Source organism: Ailuropoda melanoleuca, chromosome 12 (assembly GCF_002007445.2).
Source record: "Ailuropoda melanoleuca isolate Jingjing chromosome 12, ASM200744v2, whole genome shotgun sequence".
NCBI lineage: Eukaryota > Metazoa > Chordata > Mammalia > Carnivora > Ursidae > Ailuropoda > Ailuropoda melanoleuca.
The window spans coordinates 1,687,882-1,710,699 of record NC_048229.1 but is presented as its reverse complement, the minus strand read 5'-3'; the positions used below and the strand labels follow the sequence as shown (position 1 = coordinate 1,710,699).

The 22,818-nt window shown below is 45.2% G+C and overlaps 1 protein-coding gene across 5 annotated transcripts in view; it reads left to right on the top strand.

The window, feature by feature from the left end:
- Window positions 1-10,428: 10,428 nt before the first annotated feature.
- Window positions 10,429-22,818, top strand: part of PIWIL1 (piwi like RNA-mediated gene silencing 1) — a 30,824-nt gene continuing 18,434 nt past the window's right edge. For 2 of the 5 annotated variants that reach the window (XM_019807886.2, XM_002927136.4), the window contains exons 1-9: window positions 10,429-10,556; window positions 13,550-13,636; window positions 14,052-14,163; window positions 17,994-18,119; window positions 18,621-18,835; window positions 19,172-19,293; window positions 19,433-19,513; window positions 20,173-20,370; window positions 20,803-20,914. In XM_019807886.2, the coding sequence (XP_019663445.1) occupies window positions 13,559-13,636; window positions 14,052-14,163; window positions 17,994-18,119; window positions 18,621-18,835; window positions 19,172-19,293; window positions 19,433-19,513; window positions 20,173-20,370; window positions 20,803-20,914 (1,044 nt within the window). In that variant the 5' untranslated portion in view covers window positions 10,429-10,556; window positions 13,550-13,558. Of the gene's footprint in view, window positions 10,571-13,070; window positions 13,095-13,549; window positions 13,637-14,051; window positions 14,164-17,993; window positions 18,120-18,620; window positions 18,836-19,171; window positions 19,294-19,432; window positions 19,514-20,172; window positions 20,371-20,802; window positions 20,915-22,818 lie in introns of those variants that run through there. The other 3 variants (XM_019807885.2, XM_034639450.1, XM_034639451.1) reach the window with 3 other exon arrangements.

Below are 22,818 nucleotides of genomic sequence, written 5' to 3'. Positions count from 1 at the left end.
AAATAAAAAATAAAAACTGTCCCAAACCCCAAATCCAGCTATTTGTGTTGGGAGGGCTGGGAGCACATGACGCATCACTTTAAATGACTCTAACAAGATCATTTCCTTGTATTAACAAACTCATGCGGAATATAATGTCCACCTATTGAGAATTGCGTCAACACGGTTGTGAGGCCCTCCTTTGCTGGGCATCGAAATATGCGTGTACTTATTGAAGTGGATACATAGGAACACCCGGCAGGCTCCTTGCACTTGGAAGGATGAACCACTGAGCACTGAAGAGAGATCAGAACCCACCATCTCCAAAGGCTAAAACGTGTGCTCCGACCAGTTCCTGACCGCTGCAGCCTGCTTTTCCATCTGTAAAGTCGGGATAACGACAGGGCTTGCTTCAGGAGTGCGGCCAGGGCTGAATGAATGACGTGCCCCATGCCCAGCAGACGTTCAGCACAAGCTGTGTGTGATGATGATGGTGACGATGGCCGTGGAGACGCAGCGTACGGCTGACCAAGCTGCAGGAAGTGCAGGTGAGCGGCGGTGTGGCCCAAAAGTGTATGACCCACGTGAGCTGAAGTGCCGTGGCCCAGCTGGAGTGGCCCGCCATTCTTTCGGATGGAAGAATGAACAGTTACAAAGATGGTCATTTGTCCCAAGTTACCATGGAAGTTCTTCACATGGCCAATCACACTGGGACTCTCCCTGGAGCTTACTGGGGGTGGTGGCATCACCGACGGGCAGGGCTGTCCTGCAGTGAGCGCTTAAGACGCACCAGCCTCCATGCTGAGCATCTCTTCACATCGTCTCCTTGTATCTCCATAGGGCTTTATTGAGATCTCATACAATTCTTCCCTTTAAAGCGTGCAGTTCACAGAGTTGCGAAATCTGCCTCACGATTTTAGGTCCTTTTCCTCACCCCCCCCCAAAAGAACCCTGTACCCATCACTCCCCATTACACCTCAACCATGCCAGTGTGGGCAATCACAACCTAATTTCTCTCTCTGGAGATTTGCCTGTTTTGGACTTTTTATGTGAGCGGATCATGGAGTATGAGGTCCTCGGTGTCCGGCTTCTTCGTTCAGCATCATGTTTTCAGTGCGTCCACAAAGGACCGTGATCGATCCATCTAGCTTTCCGTGTTGGTATTAAATAGCCTGGTGTTACTTTGATTAGCAGCCTTTGACATGCAGCCTCTATCCGCCCCATGGGTATCTTTTTTTTTTAATCCCTGATATTACTGTCTCTTGCATTTTACTACTCAAGAGGCTTAACATCTTGAGGCTATTTTGTAGTGCTCCTTTCTGAAATGCCTGTTCATGCCATTGTCTTGCTGTTCTATGGGATTACAGACCTCTTCATATATGATAGATATGAATGCCTTATGTCATTGGCATTGCAGATAATTGCTCCAGAATACTCTTTGTCCGTGTGCTCTGTTTATCGTACCCTTTGCCACACACGATGCTTAGATTATTAGATAGTTTCATCTTTCTATTATAGTTTCTGGGTTTTCTAAAGCTACAAAGATGTCTTCAACACCCGGGCTGGAACTTACAGTCTCCCAACTGTTCCCGAATGTCTGTACTCTTTACTCTGTGCACGTACGTCTGTATCCCAAGAGGAATTTTATTTTGTGCCCTGTCTAGTTTAAGCTGGAAATGGAACGTGATTTTTCTCTAGCTACTATGTTGGCTGGGCCACCCATTTATTTCAAAAAATGTATCTCCCCCCCACACCACTGAATTGAAAAAATCATCTTTGCCATATCAAATTCCCATTTATACTGGGGTCTCTCTCTTATCTCCCTATTATTCTTCACGGGCCTATGTGTCTATTCTGATGTCAATACAATATTGTTTCGAATCAAGTCTTCATACTCGGTAAGAAAGGCTACTGGCTTGCATTTTCCTTTTTTTTTTTTTTTAAAGATTTTGTATTTATTTATGCGACAGAGATAGAGACAGCCAGCGAGAGAGGGAACACAAGCAGGGGAGTGGGAGAGGAAGAAGCAGGCTCATAGCAGAGGAGCCTGATGTGGGGCTCGATCCCACAACACCAGGATCACGCCCTGAGCCGAAGGCAGACGCTTAACCGCTGTGCCACCCAGGTGCCCCTGCATTTTCCTTTTTTATGGTAACTATTCCATTCTCCCTTATCAATATTAGGACAATTTTTAAACTCTCCCCGAGAAAAGATTTCATTGGAATAGCTTTTAATTTATACATTAATTTAGAAGAAATGACATTTTAAATTGTTCTCTTCCCGTCCAAGGACTGGATATGGCCTTCCATTTGTTCAGATCTTAGTCTATGCCCGTCCATGTGATTTTATAGTTTCTGCATGTAGGTCTTATACTTTTGCTAAATGATAATATGCAGACTGGAGAGGATGGCAGTAAGACTTATATCTACATAGCTAGTGGCAATGAGAAATAGCCCAATCAAGTCTTTTTGAAAAGCAATTTTATAATATACAAAGGGCCGTAAAAATGAACATTTCCCTGGGAGATAATATTGTGCTTTAGGGAATTCATCCTAGAGATATTTCCAAAAGAGAGAAAAAGCTACATGGGGGTAGGGCACTGTGTATAATGTTGAGAATTACAAATCAGTAAAAAAAATCCAATCAAAAAGAGACAATTTTCAACTTATGATAAATCCACGTAATAGCGTAAGTCATTAAAATGGTAATTTGAAATTTATATAACATAATTATCACGTAATAAAAGGAAAGGTAGGGTATAAAATTGAATGCATAGGCTACAACTGGAAATATATAAAAGTGTAGGGGAAAGCCTGCTGGAGAAGACAGGAAACTGTTAAAGGCATTATTGGTTTCCTGAGATGATAGTTGAGCTTTTCCCTCTATTTCCAAAACTTTCAATAATTTCATTATTTGTTTTGACTAGTTAAGAAAACGTAACATGTTACTAATCAGAATTAACTAGAAAAGCAACTGGTTTGATTGGGGTGAGGGTGTGTGTGAAGAATTTTGGAATGTTTTTTTTTAAAAAGCAATTTGATTAATTTTAAATGCCCACAGCAACAAGGTAATGGTGAGTTTGCAAATAGAAATAGAGGTTATGTACTATTAGCAGGTCGCACGCAATGCAATAGGCCATTGGTTTGAGAACGGTTTTCTCTCGTCAATAGGTTAGACCCATCTCTGCAATTGTGTGGGTGAAACTGTTTAGTATCAGAAGCCCTCCTTGCAGTACAAAGATAAACTTCAACCCGATCGAGGTTGCATTAGCCCTGGTTCTCATTAACAAAACTCAACATAGCAAGATTTCCCTGTGCATCGTCACTCACTAAATGAATAAGGTTTTGTGTTCATTGAAGCACATGAAACCAAAGTAGCTGTGACTTACTGGCCTGTCGCCCAGGTTCGCAGCCCGCCCGTGTGGGCGGGGCACGAAGAGTTATTGCGCATCTAGTAGGCAGTGGGAATAGTTTAGGCGTTTTATGAATATTATCTTGGTTGAGGCGCACAACGCTCCTGTGAGGTTGGAATTACTGATTCCGGTGTAACCGTGAGACCCTGGGTGTCGAGAGCTGTGGCTTGCTCAGGGCCACCCACCCGTACTTGTGTGTTCCATCATTTACTCACTCAACAGATGGTCACTGAGCCACTATTTTTGTGAGGTACTAACAGTGGCCGCAAGTGATGGTGGCTTGGGGCTGGGGGCTCTAGCCATAAATATCTGTAATCTATCAGCCCCCTTAACCCAGCCCAAATAAGTATGCAGTGTGCTTGCCACGCAAACAAGCTTCCAGACAAGTGCCCAACACTCCAGCCACTCTGTGCCTTCCCCCCACCCCCCGAAATAGAAATGCTAAGAGTATCACTGGTTTAGGCTGGGTGCTTAGGCTACCAAAATACCCAGGGTGGTCAGTCTAGTCCACAGCCAGGGTCTAGCTCCAGGAAGTCACTAGGTTCCAGAACATTCTGATAATGTATGAAAAGTTGCACGCCTAGTCATGCATATGTGTGTTTCTAAAACCAGGCCCACAGCTTCCAGATTTCCAAAGGCTGAGAATTACTGATCTCACACACTCAATCCGAGATCTGTCTACTGCTGACGTCCAAGCTCTGCTCATCATATGACATGTATTGTCTCAAAGTTACCTTTTCAGTATGATTCGTCATCATCTCTCTGAACAACAGAGGAAGAAAATCCTTATCGTGTGCATTTCTATATAATATACTGGTGACGCCTCATGTCACAGCCCTACATATTATAATAATTTTGAAGCAAACAATATTGCAAGTGTTTCGTTTTTGTTCTTTGAATATAAAGAATTGAGGTAACACTGGATAAAATTTTAAAGACATCAGGACGTGAATAATTAATAATACAGGTTGGGTTGACATGTAATGGTCCTCCCAAATCATTTCTACCTCTGCTAATGGTTAGTGGATAAGCTCAACAGTTTCTGGAAGAGATGGATCTTACACTATTTAGAAATCCAAACTATGCCATCAAATACAAGGAGAAATGGATATTTCTAACAACAAATTTAATTATATGTGATTGCACTATTGCCATTGTGACAATATGAACCTATTTCCGAAAGATATCTGTCAATGTCCTGTCTCCTGTGTCTCCTCCATGTGCCAAAGATGCTGAAACTTGGTGACAATTTTTACCAACATATAAAATAACTTTGTTCCGAATAGATATTAATGAAACCTGAAAGGGTACAACAGGGGCACTTAGGTTAGGTACTTGTTGACCTCCAAAGAGTTACCCAAGATCAGCGTATTTGTGAAAACCGGTACCCTCGACTAAATTCTGAATTTAATTTTTGCTTCAAGACTGGCTTTGAAATGAAACGTATCAGTGTTTCTTGAAGTTTGATCTTGATCTATTGACATGGAATCAGCCGGGGAGCCTTCTAAAACTCGAGATTCTTGCAGTGTAGACTCTGAGTTCAATTCTGGGGGCTCATTGCTCAGCCTTGGAGCCGAGAATTCTCATTTACCGGGTTCCTGTGGCGGTGCCGCCCGGCACACAGGGGTGAGGACGGCTACTTCTTTGCTTAGGGTGTCATGGGCTGCAATTGCAGGCAGCCCAGATTCAGCTAGGTTAAGCTGTGAAGACAAGGCACCTCGAGGGGTTCTGCTCGTAGTTCCGGGACGGCGGCAGCAGCTCTGGGCCTCATGTACTTCGAAGTCCGGAGGCAGGAAGCACCATCTCTTTGTTAAGTCCTCTTTTTTTCTTTTTTCTCTTTTTTTCACTGACCCCCGCCAACATTCTCTCGTGTCTTTGGCCAGAATTATCTCACTTGCCAGGGTGTGAAATAAAGCACTCACCAGCAAAGGTCTGGGGGCCATCGCTCACAGTTCAGACTGACTTATAATGAACCCTGCGGCACTAGGGGGAGGGGGTCGACACCCACTGCAATGCTGGGTTATGACAGCCGGGAAGGTAGGAAATGGCCATGGGGGGCACGACGAAATCGTATGCCACTTAATTTGGGAGAAACCCAGCTGGTCACTATTGCCACGGCAAAACAACACAGCAAAAACCGAAACACCTGCAGCTGTTAGCAAAAGATAAAAACGTTCAGGACACAGTATTTAAAGGGGAAGGAGACACCTGCAGGCCCATGGCAGGTGGCTGTCACCCTTGCCTGAGGGCGGGGAGGCACATGGGAGCAGAAAGGAGGACTGTGTGCTCACAACACAAAGTCTTTACGTACCACCGGACGCTGGCATCTCTGTTCAGTTACTCAGCACCATGTCACCCATCCAGCTGGGGGAGACAGGGTCCTGTCCTCAGGGAGCTTCCGGAATAACAAAGGAACTGGTGGGGAAGGACTGGCTTCCAATGCGGGAGCCCCAGGGGCTCCTAGGACACACCCAGGACAGGAGCCCCAAGCCCAGAGGGGAGGGCCCTCCAAGAGGGAAAACTTGGGTGGGGGGTGGCGGCATCTGAGCTGAGCTGTGGGAGTGTCCGGGACCCAGGGCGGGACCGGCTGCCAGAGGGCAGGCTGTGCTCGTGGCACAAGGCCGACTCCAGCCAATGTCCAGCCGCACGGTGACAGTAAGTGTTAGGAGCGTGTGCACCTGAGACTTTATGCTTCTCCGTAATACGCCGTGATACCTATTTACAAGGTCCTGAGCCCTGTTACGCAGATAATAAATAGGCCCCAAAGTACAGATCTCAAAAATCTCATCCTCAAAAGTTTTAAAGATGAAATTTCATTTTTGGCCTTTATTTTATGAAATTGTTATTTTATATATTTTTATTATTTATAGATATTTGATTTATTTATATTTTATTTTGTTTTAATTCCTTATATATTTTTATATCTATTAATTATATTATATATTCCTACATTATAAATTAAAAATTATTTATCAGATTTCATCTATAAAATGAAAACTTGAGAGACAAAGCTCTTATTTGAGAAAAGCTCTTCCTCACTACTACTGTTAGTATGAGCCGGTCAGAGCGGCGGGGTCCAGCATGTAGGACCGCGCACAGCTCATACCATAGGCGCCAAGTGTCAGTTTTACGCTGTCTTGCGATCTGGTTATGTTTGCGTGTTGCATTGCTTTTCCACCATGGTTGGTTGCATTGCAGGAGTCTGTTCAAGGCGCTTTTCCATCTGAGGGTCAGCTCCGCGTGAGCTGGATTCCGTAACCCGAGCCGCTGCCTGCAGGCCACACGCAAGCTGCAAGAGGTCCCAGTGCGCTGAGGACGGGCAGGACACGGGACGGCTGTCGAGCCCTGCCCACAGACATCTCACTGAGAGACACAGGAGCCACGGGATGGCACCGGTGACACCTACGCCTCAAATATCACTGAAGCTGAATTTCTTTTCTTACTTTTAGAAAAAGCTCATTATGAGTAGAGGCTCTTCCCAAACTTCCCACCGCGGTCCTGTACCTTCTGCTTACGGGACTGTTTTCAGAGCAACCGAGAACAGAGGAACCGCTGCTAGAATACACTGGAATGGGGCTCAGGAGCTACACACAGATGTCAGGGCCGTTGCGCTAAAGAGGCCATCTGAGGTCATAGCAATAAGTGGGCCACGCCAAAAGTGAGTGGGTACTAAGCTCAACCCCTTGCTCGGGGGGTTAGCTCCATGGATCTCACACTACCTGGTGAGTCAGAACCAACCAGCAGGCTGTTTAGACACAGGTTTCTGGCCTTACCCTCGAGGTCCTGATTCAGCAACAGTCCTGGGGAGGGACCCAAGAATTTCCTGCAGATTCTAGGTGATGCGGACGCTGCTGGACTGGGGACCACACTTTGAGAACTGGTGCCGTGGACATTGAGACATGGGCAGAAAAAGGCACACCTATGAGTCATACGCAGAAGGACTAGTTAGAGCTGGAGGAAGAACACCCAGGTCATGGAAAGCAAGATGCGATATCGTTGGGGTAAATGGAGCAAACATCACTCTCAATGGTACCGAGAAGACAGGTAGGTCCAAAAAGGGTCCACTGGATTTGGACACAAGGATGTGATGTGGCCACAAACCCAGTGGCCATGGGCTGACAAAGAGTCCACAGGTGTCCAGGATCCCTACTTCCCTTTAAAATCATTAGACCCATCCTTCAACTGGTAAACGGGTAAACAGATGAGGTCTATCCACACAGGGGCGTATTATTCAGCCATAAAAAGGAATGAAGGACTGATCTGTGCTACAATGTTCAAGGACCAACCTTGAAAACATGATGCTCAGTGAAAGAAGCCAGAAAGCCACAAAGTCCGTTCATATGACATGAATAAAGCAGATAAATCCATAGAGACAGGAAGAAGATTTGTGGTAGGCAGGGGCTGCGGTGAGGAGGGAACAAGGAATGACAGCTTAATAGGAGTGGGCGATGGAAATGTTCTGGAACTAGAGAGAAGTGGTGTTGGCACAACACTGTGGATGTACTAAGGACCACTCCACTGTTCACTGTAAAATGGTTAATTTCATGTTATGTGAATTCCCCTCAAGGAATCAAAACAAACTACAATGATAAAATAACATGAGAGGCAGCAAATCTGAGCCCTCATTCCCTCTTGGCAAGGTCTGGCTAGGACCCAGAAGTCTCTGACCAGATCAGGAATGGTGTTTACGAGCCTGTTGTCCTGTTCCGTGACTGGCTTAGTTGTGACACACGTTCCACTTGGGGGCCCTGGGGCTTGGCTTCATCAGGAGGACAGACAGTGCGTCTCATAGCACCTAGCAGGGTGTATTCAACAGCCTGGCCATTCAGTGTTTGTTGTCATTCAACTTCTAGAACCTGGTCTGCCCCTCCAGCGCCCTCCCCTGACCCTCCTCTGCATATGTTCACCATTCCTGCTGTACCATCACTGGCCGTTCCCTAGACACCCCCACCTGCTTGGGCCACAGGGCTCCCTGCAAATCCCATTCACCCTTCAGACTGCAGCATCAGTGTCTGCCAAGCGACCTCCCTCCCAGCACCCAGGGCCCTCGTAATGCTCTGCTCCCGGACGGAGAATGCACCTCCATTCACTTTCCAGTTTCTAGCACTAGGCGTGTGCTTGTATCCAGTAACTGGTGCCACTAGGTCATGCTGTCAATACAGGAACTCAAAAAAAAAAAAGTTTCCCCAATTTCTCTCTGCAGCTTTTCTTTTTAAGTTTTAGGTGAGCTTTGTGAGGGGTGCTGTTTGCACCATCGGAAGAATGAAGGGTTTGCCTCCACCTTGTTGTATCGTAACTTCCTATGCTTTTAGAAAACACCCATTTCAGATATAGCACACACCGAGATGCTCCAGGGATGCAGTTTCCTTAGCAGTTCCCAGGAGTGTAGGCACACAGAGAAGAGAGAGAGGCAAACGGCTTACTTCTTCCCTGTAAGGTGCATTCCTGGTATTGCTCTACCCAGCACCCCGTTGAAGCTGGAGACTTATTTCTTGTTTTATGGCTCCATCTGCTGGCAAGGTTGCAGAACATCTTTCTCACCAACATCTTAAATCCCTCCTAGAAAAGTTGAGGTTTCTATTGTATTATACCAAATGGTGCCTTTTATTTTTTTAAAAAGTGAAGCCATCCCCCCTCCCCCAAAAAACTAATTGGGTATCCCCTTTTCACATAAATCCTTTCTTTAAGTGTGTATGATGTCAAGATCACAGATCTTCCCTTTAATTTCTCAAAATTCTCTCAGCGTCAAAATCACCTGGTGACTCTTCTTAATTCTTTGCTCCCATCTCAAACGTCTTGAATCAGGATTACCTGGGAATGTGTTTTTCAGAAGTTCCCCCTTCTGGGTGTTTACAATCAAGTGAGTGCGATAAACACTGAAATCCAGCCTATTCCCTGAACGCACAGAGGAGACTGCAGACTTGGGGAGCTGGCTTGGGAACACTTCGGCCCCCTCCAACCCCCAGGCCCCGCAATACTCGCTTAAGTATTGATAAAATAGGTTTGCTGTATAAATGCAGCTTTGAGATTAGTTCCTCTAGATAACCGTATTGCCACTACACCCCTACACTCCATCCTTAAGAAACTATTGAATAATTACTGGATTTAATGAGCCTGACAAATAACTGTGTTATTTTAAGATGTTTACAATACTTTTAACTGTGTTGGGTTTGCCCTACGACAAAACAAATTCGTGTTGAAGGCATCTAATTCTGGGCCTCGTATCCAGGACCCCGGAGCAGCTGGGTCAGCATCACCTGCAAGTTGTCAAGAGAAGGGGATGAGCCGACCCGCCAACTGAACCCGCTGAATCAGAATCCCTAGGGGAGGGGGCGGAACCATCCGTGCTTTAAGCAGCCCCCCAGGTGATGATGCAGGTCAATACTGCTGACGACCGCTGCCGCACACTTCCCCGCGCGTGCACTCAGCACGCCGTTTGTGCACACTTAAATGGGCAGGTGCACTGCCGCCCGGCACTGAGGCTCTGGGACGCGCTTTATTTTCTCGGGGGCAAAACTGCGATCTCATTTCTCTATTTGATGAGCTAAATAGCTTCTAATTTGAAGGGGCCACCCAAAGTTCAGTCCGCTGTTTTGCACCTGTTCCCACTCTCACAGCCGACTCAGGTCTTGCCCCTTGCGCTGCTCTGCTCCGGGAGCTGGGAACCAGGCCAGCGCCTGCCTCGCCCACCTGCGGGCCTGGGCGGGGCCTGGGGCGGGGGCTCGTCTGGCCACGCCCACCACGCCCCCGGAAAACCGCCTTGCACGTGCCAGCCAATCTGGGCGCAGCGCGCGCACGTCCTCGCCCCACCGTTATCCCGTGTCACGTGCAGGCGGCTTCACCACCAGGCGGAGGTGTCCTTCCGCCTAGGAAAGGAGTGCCGCGCCCCTTCCGCCGGCGTCTGGAGCCCGCGACGGCCCACGAGTGGAACGGAGCCGCTGCTGACAGGGAAGTGACGGCGAGCGGCGCAGCTCCGTGGCCCCCAGGAGCGCCGGCTTGCTGGGTTGGGCGTCGGGGCGCGAAGTTCCGGCGCGGAGGGATCCGGCGTGGGGTGACGGTTGGCGGCGCGGTGGCTGTTAGGGAGGCGGCGAGGTGCTGAGGCGATTTAGGGTCGCGGCGGCCTGGCTGGGTGCGTGGGTTTCTCTGCGGCTGCGGGCCTGCTGAGGTGGGGCGCCCGGGGTGCGCAGGTTTGGGGGCCGCCTGCCATGGAGGGGCGTCGCGCGCTGCGAGGGAGGAAGCAGCCCTGGGGGGGGGCGCTGCCGGGGTCGGAGTGGGGCGTACCCCGGCAATGCGGGGGGTGGTTGGGGCTACTTCCACGGTCGGGGGGGCATTACAGGACATGGCCGGGGCTCAGGCGGTTACTGGCCGTGTCAGGGGGCATTCCTGGGCTCTGCCCGGGTTTGGGGGGCACTGCGTGGTTGGGGGAGCAGTGTCTGGGTCAGAGGGTTCTTGGGCACTGCTCAGGGTTGGGGGCATTACCCAATTAGAGGGACACTGGATCGAGGAGCTCATTCCTGGACAGTACAAGAGTTGGGGGGGGCATTGTCCGGTTTGGGGAGCACTGTCTGGGCCGGTGGGGGGTGTGGTGGTCATTCCTGGACACTGCTTAGGGTCAGGGTATTACCTGGGCTGAGGGGGCACTGCGTGGGTCAGAGGGCATTCCCCAGCACTGCCCAGGTTGGGGGGGGGGTTGAGCCTGCCTGGTTACCCCGCTGGCCTCCAGTTTGCAGGGGCAGGTGCTGGGGGGGCGTTGCTCCCTGGGTGGACGGCAGTTTGACTGGGTGTCGTTTCTAGCTGGGATGATAAGCACCACCTCCTAGTCTTATTTAAGGGTGGCTGTGTAATTTGTCACCCATCTGGGTAACCCGAAGTTGGAAGGGTACAGCCAGGAACCACAGCTATGCTGGACAGCCCTCCACACGGCGCCTGCATACCCCACCTCTGTGTGGTTACGTGGGTGTCTTGGGTGATGCGAGAATCACCTGGAGGCCGGCTGAGATGAACTGTGGGCTTGCTAGGTCGGGAGCAGGGACCCGCTCTGTCTAATTGGTGTTTCCAACAAGCTCCAGGTGTTGCTGGAGAGAAATCACGTTTTGAGAACTGCACTGTAAGAATATTGAGGTGGCAGTTCAGCGTATTATTGCTTTAAAAAGCAACAAAAAAACCCAACCCAAACTTACCATTACTTCCAGGATGCCCAGTGCAGGCTTGGAGCTGGGGCCTAGTGTGCAGGTATGTGGGAGGAGGAAGTGAGAGACCTGAGCATGTACGCCAGCAGGTCCCGTGTGCAAGCTGGGTGCGCATGGCCATCGTCCTCATACAGGCAGTATAAATGCACAGAAGTTTAAAATGGCATTAAAAATTAGTTCTGGGGCGCCTGGGTGGCACAGCGGTTAAGCGTCTGCCTTCGGCTCAGGGCGTGATCCCGGCGTTGTGGGATCGAGCCCCACATCAGGCTCCTGCTGTGAGCCTGCTTCTTCCTCTCCCACTCCCCCTGCTTGTGTTCCCTCTCTCGCATCTGTCTCTCTCTCTGTCGAATAAATAAAAATAAAATCTTAAAAAAAAAAAATTAGTTCTGATATGCGGCAGATCAGCAGACGATTTTCTCTAACCTGCTCTGGAAATTGCTGAGTTAGAGTCAGATTGTAAAAGTTTTTACAATTTGGTGAGTTCATGCATTTGCTTCTAATCCTGTAGAACACAATAGGAAGTCAACGAGGTCTTTCACTATTGGAGATTGTCATTAGAAGGTTTTCATAGAACAAAGAATTTTAGCAGCTGTGAAAACTGTAAAAGATGAAAACCTGACTTAAGGCAGAGTGATCTTAAATGTAAATGATGTCGCAGCCTGCCCCTTGGTGTTTAGAACCTTCAGTGGTCTCTCATCGCATTGAAGGTGGAATCCGAGCTCCCTCCTGTTGCCGGCAAGGCGCTGCACGTTCTGACCCACCAGCTCTCCTTCCTTAGTACACTGTGGCCAACGTCTTTCAGCTCCACAGGCCACCCACACTCTCCACACTTTGCTTTTCTGGAAGCCTGGGACCCTGTGCCTGCTGCTTCCTGATCCTCTTGCATCTCTGTTTAAGTGGTGGCTTCACAGGAGGCCAACTTCAGTATGTAAAGTAGTTCCTGCTTGCTTTTCTGTAAGAACATCCTGCTTATTTCCCTCATTAAACTTTTAAAAATATGTAGTTATAATTTCATCTGCCTTTCCCACTGGGGCTAAGATGTGTTCAGTGCTGTGTGCCAACACTTTATAAAGCCCTTCATGTTAGTTCTCACTTGAACGGCACGCTGGACCTGTGTGGTAGGTTATTAAAACTCTGTTTCACAACTGGAGACATGAATCTCAGGTTATGTCCCTTCGTGAAGGAGTCGGGTTTGGGCAGACTAGCTCTGAGGTCTCCACCCTGCGTGACCTGACGATACGGCTTTCGGCTCTATTGTGGGAGTAAGGCGGTGCGTCCACTTTTATGCCTGGTGGTATCTCTGATCCTGACACGGGCCCTGGCTCCCAGCCCCTTACACAGTTGTGTTGAGATGGAGAACATTGTTGGATCCAAAGGAGTATGAGCAACAGAGGCGGCATTGGGAGAGCAAGGACTCTGTCCTTTTTCTTCGGAGGCGTGGTGGATGGTCGTGCCCCTCACCAAGAATGCGATTGTGGGACATAAATGATGTGCTGTAGAAGATAGTGGTTTGGGTGTGTTTAAGGTGCACGTGGCGCTGTGGGATGACCCAGGAGGGTGTGGTGGGTACGTGGAAGAGTTAGGGAAAGGGCCTGACCTCAAACATGCCACACTGGCCCAGTTTCATGGATTATACCCGCACGCGAAAGGGCTAGTCACTGGCCTCCGATGTCTCCTAACAGTTTTCTCTAAGTCTGGTTGAGATAGTAATTCAACTAAAAAATGAAAGTCTGTGTTAAAACAAGTCCTGCACTTTAGCCCTGCCACCCGGTGTGCCTCCCAGTCCACAGTAAGCACTTCTGTTCATTGAAGGTAGGCACATTGCCTTCAACTCTGTTAGGTTAGAAAAATAGGTGCTGATTCAGGACCTTACTGTGGAATCTTCAATACATCTAAAAGGAACATTGTAGGAACACTCAAGTGTAATTCTGTATTTTGAATGTTGTCTTTACGATTATTTCTCCTCAAGGAAAAAAAAATGACTGGGCGAGCCAGAGCGAGAGCCAGAGGACGGGCCCGTGGGCAGGAGACGGTGCAGCACGTGGGGGCTGCTGCGGTGAGTGCTTTACTTTTCACAGTGTGTCCTTGAAAAACAGAAACCTGCTACATCTTTATCGGCTTAGGCTGTTGAAAAAAGTTCTATTTCTTGAGCACCTGAAGAGCTGATTCTTTACTCTTTTTTAAAAAACTTTATTCATATTAACGTGTAGTGTAGTATTAGTTTCGGAGGTAGAGTTCAGTGATTCGTCAGTTGTGTGTCACACCCATTGCTCATTCCATCACGTGCCCTCCTTAATGCCCATCACCCAGTTAGTGACCCTTCTTGAGGAAACTTCTTTATAGGAATGCAGTACTTGGTTACTAATGTAGCTTAGTTTTGTTTGAATGTCTTAGACTTGTTGAAGACTGTTTCCTCTCACCTGTGACCTTTTGACATGAAAAGAATGCTGTTTGTTTGCATATCGCCGTAGAGTCAGCAGCCTGGCTTTGTCCAGCCCAGGCCTCAGCAGCCAGCAGCAGAAGGGGAATTAGTTGGCCGTGGACGACAGAGAGGAGCGGTAGGAGCGACAGCCAAGTCCCAAGGTGAAGGGAGAGTAAAAAGACGTCGTGTGTGTAGTAGATGTGAAACGGGCACCAGTGTACAGAGTCGTTATAAACGTGGTCCCAGCAGTCCTTCAAGTCGAACAGGCCCTCTCTCAGCTGCGCAGCCGGTACTTAGGGAAGTGCCACAGGCTTTCTTTTCTCCTTGGTAATGAAAAAGCATATCCTTGCCAGGGCCCCGTATTAGCTCTTACTGAGCGATTAAGTTCTAAACTAACCATATGTGTGCTTATTCATTAGTCATTTGAGAACATTGTTTTGGCATCTTTAGTGATTTCATCACAAGCTGGACCACCTTTGACATTTGTAACTTTGGTTTCCTGTGTGTTTTACTGGCTCGCCCTGTTTCTCAGGTACAAAAAACCAAGGTCAAAGTTATGACCCCTGGTGAGGTCAGAACACCAGTTTGATTGCAAAAATTGTTTTTTCAGTACTTTGTTACAAACATGAAATATTCGGATGCTTGATGTAAGGTCTTTCTATAGTTACATTTGGTTTTGATACAGGAAACACCCCTATGCACATGGGGAATTAGTAAGGATGTGGCTTTCCAGCTGGGGTGGGTGTGGGAAATGTTCTGTGGGGAACTGGTGTGGAGGCAGCTGGATGGCGGGAAGACAGAGCTGCTTTACTCCCTGAGCTACACTCCCACCTCCTCCAAATGTTTCATCACAGCCACGTCATCCGTGAACAGTAGAGGATGAATCTTAGATCTTAGGGTGGTGTAAGCTGTGGTGTGACAACTACCGGGCAACCTGGAAACTTCCTGAAGTGACAGCAGGCCAGTCTCCACACAAGTGGGTTCTTGGGAAACCTATGTTTGACAAGCCGGCGGTGGGGGATGGGGGGCGCGGAGCAGACAAGGGAAATGAAGGGGCAGTGCCTTGAAACATGCAAAGGCTGATGAAAACATTGAGTCTTTGTAAAGACGCTCAAACCAAATGAACGGCTTTTGCCTGTTCTGCACCATTTTATTTTTTGCCATTTTAATGCTGGCATTTGGAAAACCAGCGCTGCTCCCGGTGGGTTTGTAGAGTTGTACCAGCCTTTGGATGGCATCTTGTCACGTGTAGCAGCCACGATAGTACCATTCACTAGCAAGGCCCCTCATGGGAATGCAGCCGTTACACTGTGGGAGGGTGCGGACTGTCCTGCTCTGTGCCCCACAGTGCAAACACCTGACCAGTAAAAGTCAGAACCAACCACCTGCACTGCATCATATGTTTACCAAGTGGTAAAACAGCATTATTTTTGTATTTTTAATGAATACATGTATATGTATATGTTTTTATATAGAAAATTTTGAGGAGAAACATCAGTTACAAGATGTGTTATTTTTCAAGATGTCTGATGAGAATTCATTCAGAGGCATTCACCTCTTTAAAGGATTTTACCCACTTTCCTCTAATCTTGATGCCTTGAGTTTCTATGAAACTCTGATTTTCCATCTCTGAAAAGCTAGTATCTAACTTTATAAGTAACGGTCGGTGTGAGGATTAAATAATACTTGGAATAATCTATGCCAGACCCATTTCACAACTTCTCACTGCTGTTGTAAGGATTATGTCTGAGAAGTATTTGTCATAAATTTTCAAGTATCTACTAAGTTTTAGAAATTGGCAAGTTTAACAGATTTATTGTAAATGAGACCTTGCTTAGGACGGTGATTTTCATTCTGTAAATGGGCTCTTACACAGCAATAGCAACATTTGATTTGTGTTTTTAATCACTCCAGCAGCTACATGGAAAGGGAAATTCTAGGCACACCTCAGAGATACTGCAGGTCTGGTTCCAGGTCACTGCAGTAAAGCAAATATCATAAAGCGAGTCAAATGAATTGTTTGGTTTCCCAGGATATATAAAAGTTGACACCATACTGTAGTCTGTTAAGTGTGCAGTAGTGTTATGTCTAAACAATATACGTACTGCTGAAAATGCTAACCATTGTTTGAGTTTTCAGCCAGTTGTAATTACTGATCACAGATCACCATAATAGTGAAAAGGTTTAAAATGGTGTGAGAATTACCAAAATGTGACACAGAAATGAGCAAATGTTGGAAAAATGGCACCAGTAGACTTGTTTACCACAGGGTTGCCACAAAGCTTCAGTTGTAAAAAGTGCCAAAAAGTGTCTGTGAAGCACAACAAAGTGAGGTATCCTTATAATTAACAAGCTTTCCAATTTTATTCATTCTGAAGGCTGTCCTCTTTACAGATTGACAGGTAAGCTTTGGATAAATATAAAAGTTGTACTGCCTGTAGAGCGGGAAACCGACTTCATCGTTGTTTATCTTCAGAAATTTGCAGTCAGGTTTCTATATCCAGAACTGAATTTTAGATAAATTCAGACTTTTTAGGAAAAAAGTCTCTGAACTATTATTGTTACCAGCTTGGATTCGGTATGCCTGATCTATGTTAGTATCGTTAATCACCCAAGGCTACTTTGAAAGTCTCTGGGATAAAAAGTTCAAGGGAAACAGAACAGTTAAATATGTATTTAAAGGACTTTTAAATAGAACTTCTGAAGATCCTGGGGCACCAGAACCAACATATTTCGCAGCACCTTTAAAGGGCTTTACAAATTATATTTTCATGTAAAACTTATATGCCCGTGAAGTTCATCAGTTTTTCAAGTCAGGAAGTTGAGGCTTACGTTAGAATAACTGCTTCCAGAGTATGTCAGGAACCAATGTTTTATTCAAGCCACTGTTTGTCCTCTAAAGAAGAAGTCCAGAAATTGGCAATTTGGGGCTAGTTCTGGCATTTGTGGTCAGAAGAAAACTGGGCCTCTCAATCGTTTTGTTCTTTTGTCCTGACTTCTGTCATTAAGACATATGTTTGGTGATCACATCAGATTCCAGGCAAGATTGGCAGGGCAAGGGGTCCAGAGAACATAAACGCTGGCTCCTGACTCCCTCTCAGAGCGCATTCCCAGAGGTCGATCCAGTAATTTCTGGTAAATCTCTTAGGTGTCCTTCCCTGCAGGGAAGGTGGAATTCTAGTCCATTTAGGTACATGACTCCCTAAAAGACTATTTTTATAAAGAAGACTGAGCGATTGGGAAGTCCACTAAAGTCCCTGGTACTCGAAGTATGGTCCCTATTAACTGAAAGCTGCAATTGTAACACTGGACGACAAAGCCCACATTCATTCTTTGGCCCACATCATACTGTTGATAGGAGATACTTCTGTATGTTGTACAAATTGAAGGATTTAATAATTTTGGATAGTATAACCAGCTTTTGAAACCACATGAACTGCTAACCAACTATCCCACTAGGCCATGTATGTGGTGGCCATCATGGGGTACGCACAGGACGATCCCATCTGTTCTGTTCTTAAGGGAATTAGGAAATGACACTCTAGACGTTTACATATTAAAATTTATGAACCACCAATTCCTGTAGCTATAAGCACATCATAAGCCTCTGAAAAATACTGCTATGTAGGCTTTTAGGTTGTTATCAGAACTTACGATACAGAATAATGATTTCCCAGTCAGCAAGCATGCTCCTGAGTTCTTGAATCCCACCAGGCCAGTTGTCTTAGTCTTTTACAGGGATATATGTCTTACAGGGGAGCAACTGGGTTTGGCTGGGGCAGTGGCAAGAAAGGCTTTATAGAAGTCCTAGCTAAGGTACTCTGGCCAGCAGATACTGAAAACGTTCTGGTGGAATTCTTGTACATTATCTGTAGCACCTCTGTAGCTTTTGGGTTTCATGTAGTGCTTTGGGAATTAAATTGTCATTCTTTATTTCATGTTTCATGTGACCTAGGATATCATTTTTTCTTTCTTTTTTTTTTTTCTCAAGAGCTCCAGATATCTGCTGGATTTCAGGAGTTATCATTAGCAGAGAGAGGAGGTCGTCGTAGAGACTTTCATGATCTTGGTGTGAATACAAGACAGAACCTGGACCATGTTAAAGAATCAAAAACAGGTGGGTTAATTATGAAGAATTCAGTTTCCTGGGATTACTTTTCCAGTACATAGGACACTGAATTGAAGCCCTTTTACATATTTATTGTATAATGCAGTACTAGGGAGAAAAGGCACATTTGGTCACGATCTACATGCATTTTCCATTTCCCACTCTCTTTCGGCTTTGATGAAATAGGTTATCGGTGTTTTCATCTGCGCTGAAATGTTTTATTAAGTGTTACGTAACTTTTTTTTTTTTTTTAACTTTTTGCCATAGAGAGATTTGGTTGGTTCTGTTGTAAATTTACTTAGTGTAAGGAGGATTTATTCCTGAACATATGCTTATAGGAACTTACCTGGATAGGATAGTCATTTTCAAAGTCAGATGTCTGAGAACTTCGTGTTGTATGCTATTCTTAGCCTCTTGTTTACAGAACTGTGTCTGCCTTGTCATGGCAGGAAAGATGTCAGGGAAGAATAACTCATCATTGTGTTAATGAAACGTGACTCGCTTTTACAGGTTCTTCAGGTATTATAGTAAGGCTGAGCACCAACCATTTTCGATTGACGTCCCGTCCCCAGTGGGCCTTATATCAGTATCACATTGACTATAACCCGCTGATGGAAGCCAGAAGACTCCGCTCAGCGCTTCTTTTTCAACATGAAGATTTAATTGGAAGGTGTCATGCTTTTGATGGAACAATATTATTTTTACCTAAAAGACTACAGCACAAGGTTATTTTAAAATGTTGGGTTGGGGAGAGGGTGATGAAGGATTTCCACCTCAGGGCAGATCTGCCACAATCTAGGGTAGCTTTTAGAGAAACTCCAGTGTTCTCTCTGATAGCATGTATAATGAACCCGGAGGGGACTTTGGCATTATTGCCTCACTTTCCAAATCCACCTGAATAACTTCATGACCATTATAACCAGTCTTCTCATAGTCATTCTTTTTTTAATTTAAAACTTTTCCATGTGTTTCATTGTTGCCTTACTAGCAGGAATTATGTGACTGGGATTATTAGTTTCTTTTAACAATTAAAAATTTGGTTTTCCACTGCTCTGGCTCAGGTTACTGAAGTGTTTAGTCAGACCCGAAATGGAGAGCATGTGAGGATAACAATCACCTTAACAAATGAACTCCCACCTACATCACCAACTTGTTTGCAGTTCTATAATATTATTTTCAGGAGGTATGTTAGTGTTTTCTTAACATTTTACTAAGAAAAATTGAAAACCTAGAGAAGAGTTGAAAAACTGGTGTGGTGAGTCCCTGTGCATTAGAGATACTTACCAGTATTTACTCTTCTCTTTTGACCTTTCAATTTCCAGGCTCTTGAAGATCATGAATTTACAGCAGATTGGACGGAATTATTATAACCCAAGTGACCCAATCGATATCCCAAATCATAGGTTTGTATGAAATGGAAGCTCTCTGTGCCTTTGGCCTAAGCACAGACTTGGAAAGCAACGCTCTAATTTGAAGTAATAAATTCATTATTGTGGCTGTTAATGATGCCCATCATGTTAAGTGAACCTTTAACTTGGTTTGAATAATAAAGGAGACATCCCAGAATACTTGGATTTTAAAAAATCACATGCTATTTATCTGTCACTGGGAAAGCATGAAGAGTTGTCCAACACTAAGTTTGTATTTGCTTTTGGGAAACAAAATTTACGAGCTAATGAAGATTGTTCCAGAAGTTCCTACAGTGTACCCAAGTGCGGCACACACACAGTTTAGGCTTATTATACTAGTTATAGATGCTTTCAGTTAGACTGGCAACTTCTTCAATCTTACCAACATAAAAAATCGTTTAATAAAGTTAGTGTATTAATTCAAAATGGAACTTAAATTATTATACTATAAAATAGCGTTCATTGTTGAGGATCTTAAAAAGAGGGGTCTTTATCTGGACCCATGTAAAACCTAGAAATAACTAAATTTACTCAATTTGAGAACTTTTGCACTTTAGACCTAGTTAATAGAGGAGAAGAACACAACTTGATAACACAGGACATGTTAGGGTTGTTCATAGGGGTCACTTCATAGCTCTCCTTCTGTTTGACAGGTTGGTCATCTGGCCTGGCTTCACCACCTCTATTCTTCAATACGAGAACAACATCATGCTTTGCACTGACGTCAGTCATAAAGTCCTTCGCAGTGAAACCGTGTTAGATTTCATGTTCAATCTATATCATCAAACGGAAGAACATAAATTTCAAGAACAAGTTTCTAAAGAACTAATAGGTTTAATTGTTCTTACCAAGTAAGACTGCTTTTTAAAATATGAGGAAATCATTTTGCAAGTCTTAAGATTCTGTAGCTCTCTAGTCCATCCTGTTGGAAAGTAGGGTTTACAGTGGAGGAGTGGGAATAGCGTGAACATGGAGAAGGGGTGTTTGTGACCTTTCCTAAGACACAAGTTCTCAGGGGGAGCACACTCCTTTGAAAAGGACAAATATCTAATGACTTCTATCCTTTTTAGTCTTCATTTTATTTTTTAGTAGTTCTTTACTCACTTCCCCACCCATCTAGCATGGTCTTTAAGAAGTTTTCCCTCTCTCTTCCCATGGCGTTGTATATGGAAGTGACCTGGAAGTTTATTTTGTAGAGACTACCTATTGTCTATATCTAGCCTCTTTTTAATACTCTTTCCACAATTCTAATCAAATACCAATAAATCTTAACTGTTCCGCAGGTATAACAATAAAACCTACAGAGTAGATGATATTGACTGGGACCAGAATCCGAAGAGTACCTTTAAGAAAGCAGATGGTTCTGAAGTCAGTTTCTTAGAGTACTACAGGAAGGTATGTTGACATTCTCTTTTTCATGTGAAATATTTAGGCCTTAGGAAAAATGTGAGCTATTTTCAGTAGGATTTTCTTGTACACATGGAACAGTTGCTTTGAAAGCTGTATATAAATGTATTTATTAAAGCATTCGTAGCATAGTTTAGCTCATTATCACATGAGAAGTGCTTGATCCTACGTCCTTTTTCCCAGTAGAATGAAACATTGTGTTTGATTTTAAGCTTATGGAGGACAAACCCGTAGGGTAATCGGTAATGAACAATACAAGTGTACTGTAGTGACCTGTATTCTGTAATGAACACTTCTCTTTTAACTTCACCCAGGGATAGGGGTTAAGGATGGCTAAATCCTCAGTATCAGTTGTGCTAAATCTGCATATGGGTTAACTTTTTTTATTTAAATTCAACTTAGTTAACAGGTACTGTATTATTAGTTTCAAGGTTGGAATTTAGTGATTCATCAGTTGCATATAGCACCCAGTGCTGATTACGTCAAGTGCCCTCCTTAGTACCCATCACTCAATTACCTCATCTCCCCACCCACCTCCCCTCTAACAACGCTCAGTTTGTTCCCTAGACTTAAGAGTCTTTTATGGTTTGTCTCTCTGATTTCATCTTATTTTCCTTCCCGTCCTCTATGTTCATCTGTTTTGTTTCTTAAATTCCCCATGTGACTGAAATCATGTGATATTTCTCTTTCTCTGACTTATTTTGTTTAGCATAATACCCTCTAGTTCCATTCACATCATTGCAAATGGCAAGATTTCATTTTTTTGGTGGCTGAGTAGTATTCCTGTGTGTGTGTGTGTACACACCACATTTTCCTTAACCTTTCATCTGTCGGTGAACATCTGGACTCTCCACAGTTCGGCTGTTGTGGACATGGCTGCTATGAACATTGGGGTGCAGGTGTCCTTTCAGATCACTACATTTGTATCTTTGGGGTAAATACACAGTAATGCAATTGCTGGGTCACAGAGTAGCTCTACTTTCAACTTTTTGAAGAACTTCCATACTGTTTTCCAGAATAGCTGCACCAGCTTGCATTCCCACCAACAGTGTAGGAAGGTTTCCCCTTTCTCCTCACCCTCGCCAGCATCGGTCGTTTCCTGACTTGTTAATTTTAGCCATTCTGACTGGTGTGAGGTGGGATCTCAGAGTGGTTTTGATCTGTATTTCTCTGATGCCGAGTGACGTGGAGCATTTTTTCACGTGTCTGTTGGCCATTTGTGTGTCTTCTCCGGAGAAATGTCTGTTCATGTCTTCTGCCCATTTCCTTGACTGGGTTATTTGTTTTCTGGGTGTTGAGGTTGATACGTTCTTTCTAGATTATGGATGCTAGCTAGCCCTTTACCTGAGAAGACAGTTGCAAATATCTCCTCCCATTCTGTCTGCTGTCTTTTGGTTTTGTCGACTGTCTCCTTCGCTGTGCAGAAGCTTTTTATCTTGATGAAGTCCCAGTAGTTCATCTTTGCCTTTGTCTCCCTTGCCTTTGAAGACGTGTCCAGCAAGAAGTTGCTGTGGCCGAGGTCACAGAGGGTGCTGCCTGTGTTCTCCTCTAGGGTTCTGATGGAGTCCTGTCTCACATTGAGGTCTTTTCATCCATTTTGAGTTTGTTTGTGTATGGTGTAAGAAAGTGGTCCAGTTTCATTCTTCTATGTGTGGCTATCCCATTTTCCCAGCACACTTCCATTTATGGAAGAGACTGTCATTTTCCCACTGGGTAGTCTTTTCTGCTTTGTCGAAGATTAGTTGACCGTAGAGTTGAGGGTCCATTTCTGGATTCTCTCTTCTGTTCCATTGATTCGTGTGTCTGTTTTTGTGCCAGTACCATGCTGTCTTGATGATCACAAGCTTTGTAATAGAGCTTGAAGTCTGGAGTTGTGACGCCTCCAGCTTTAG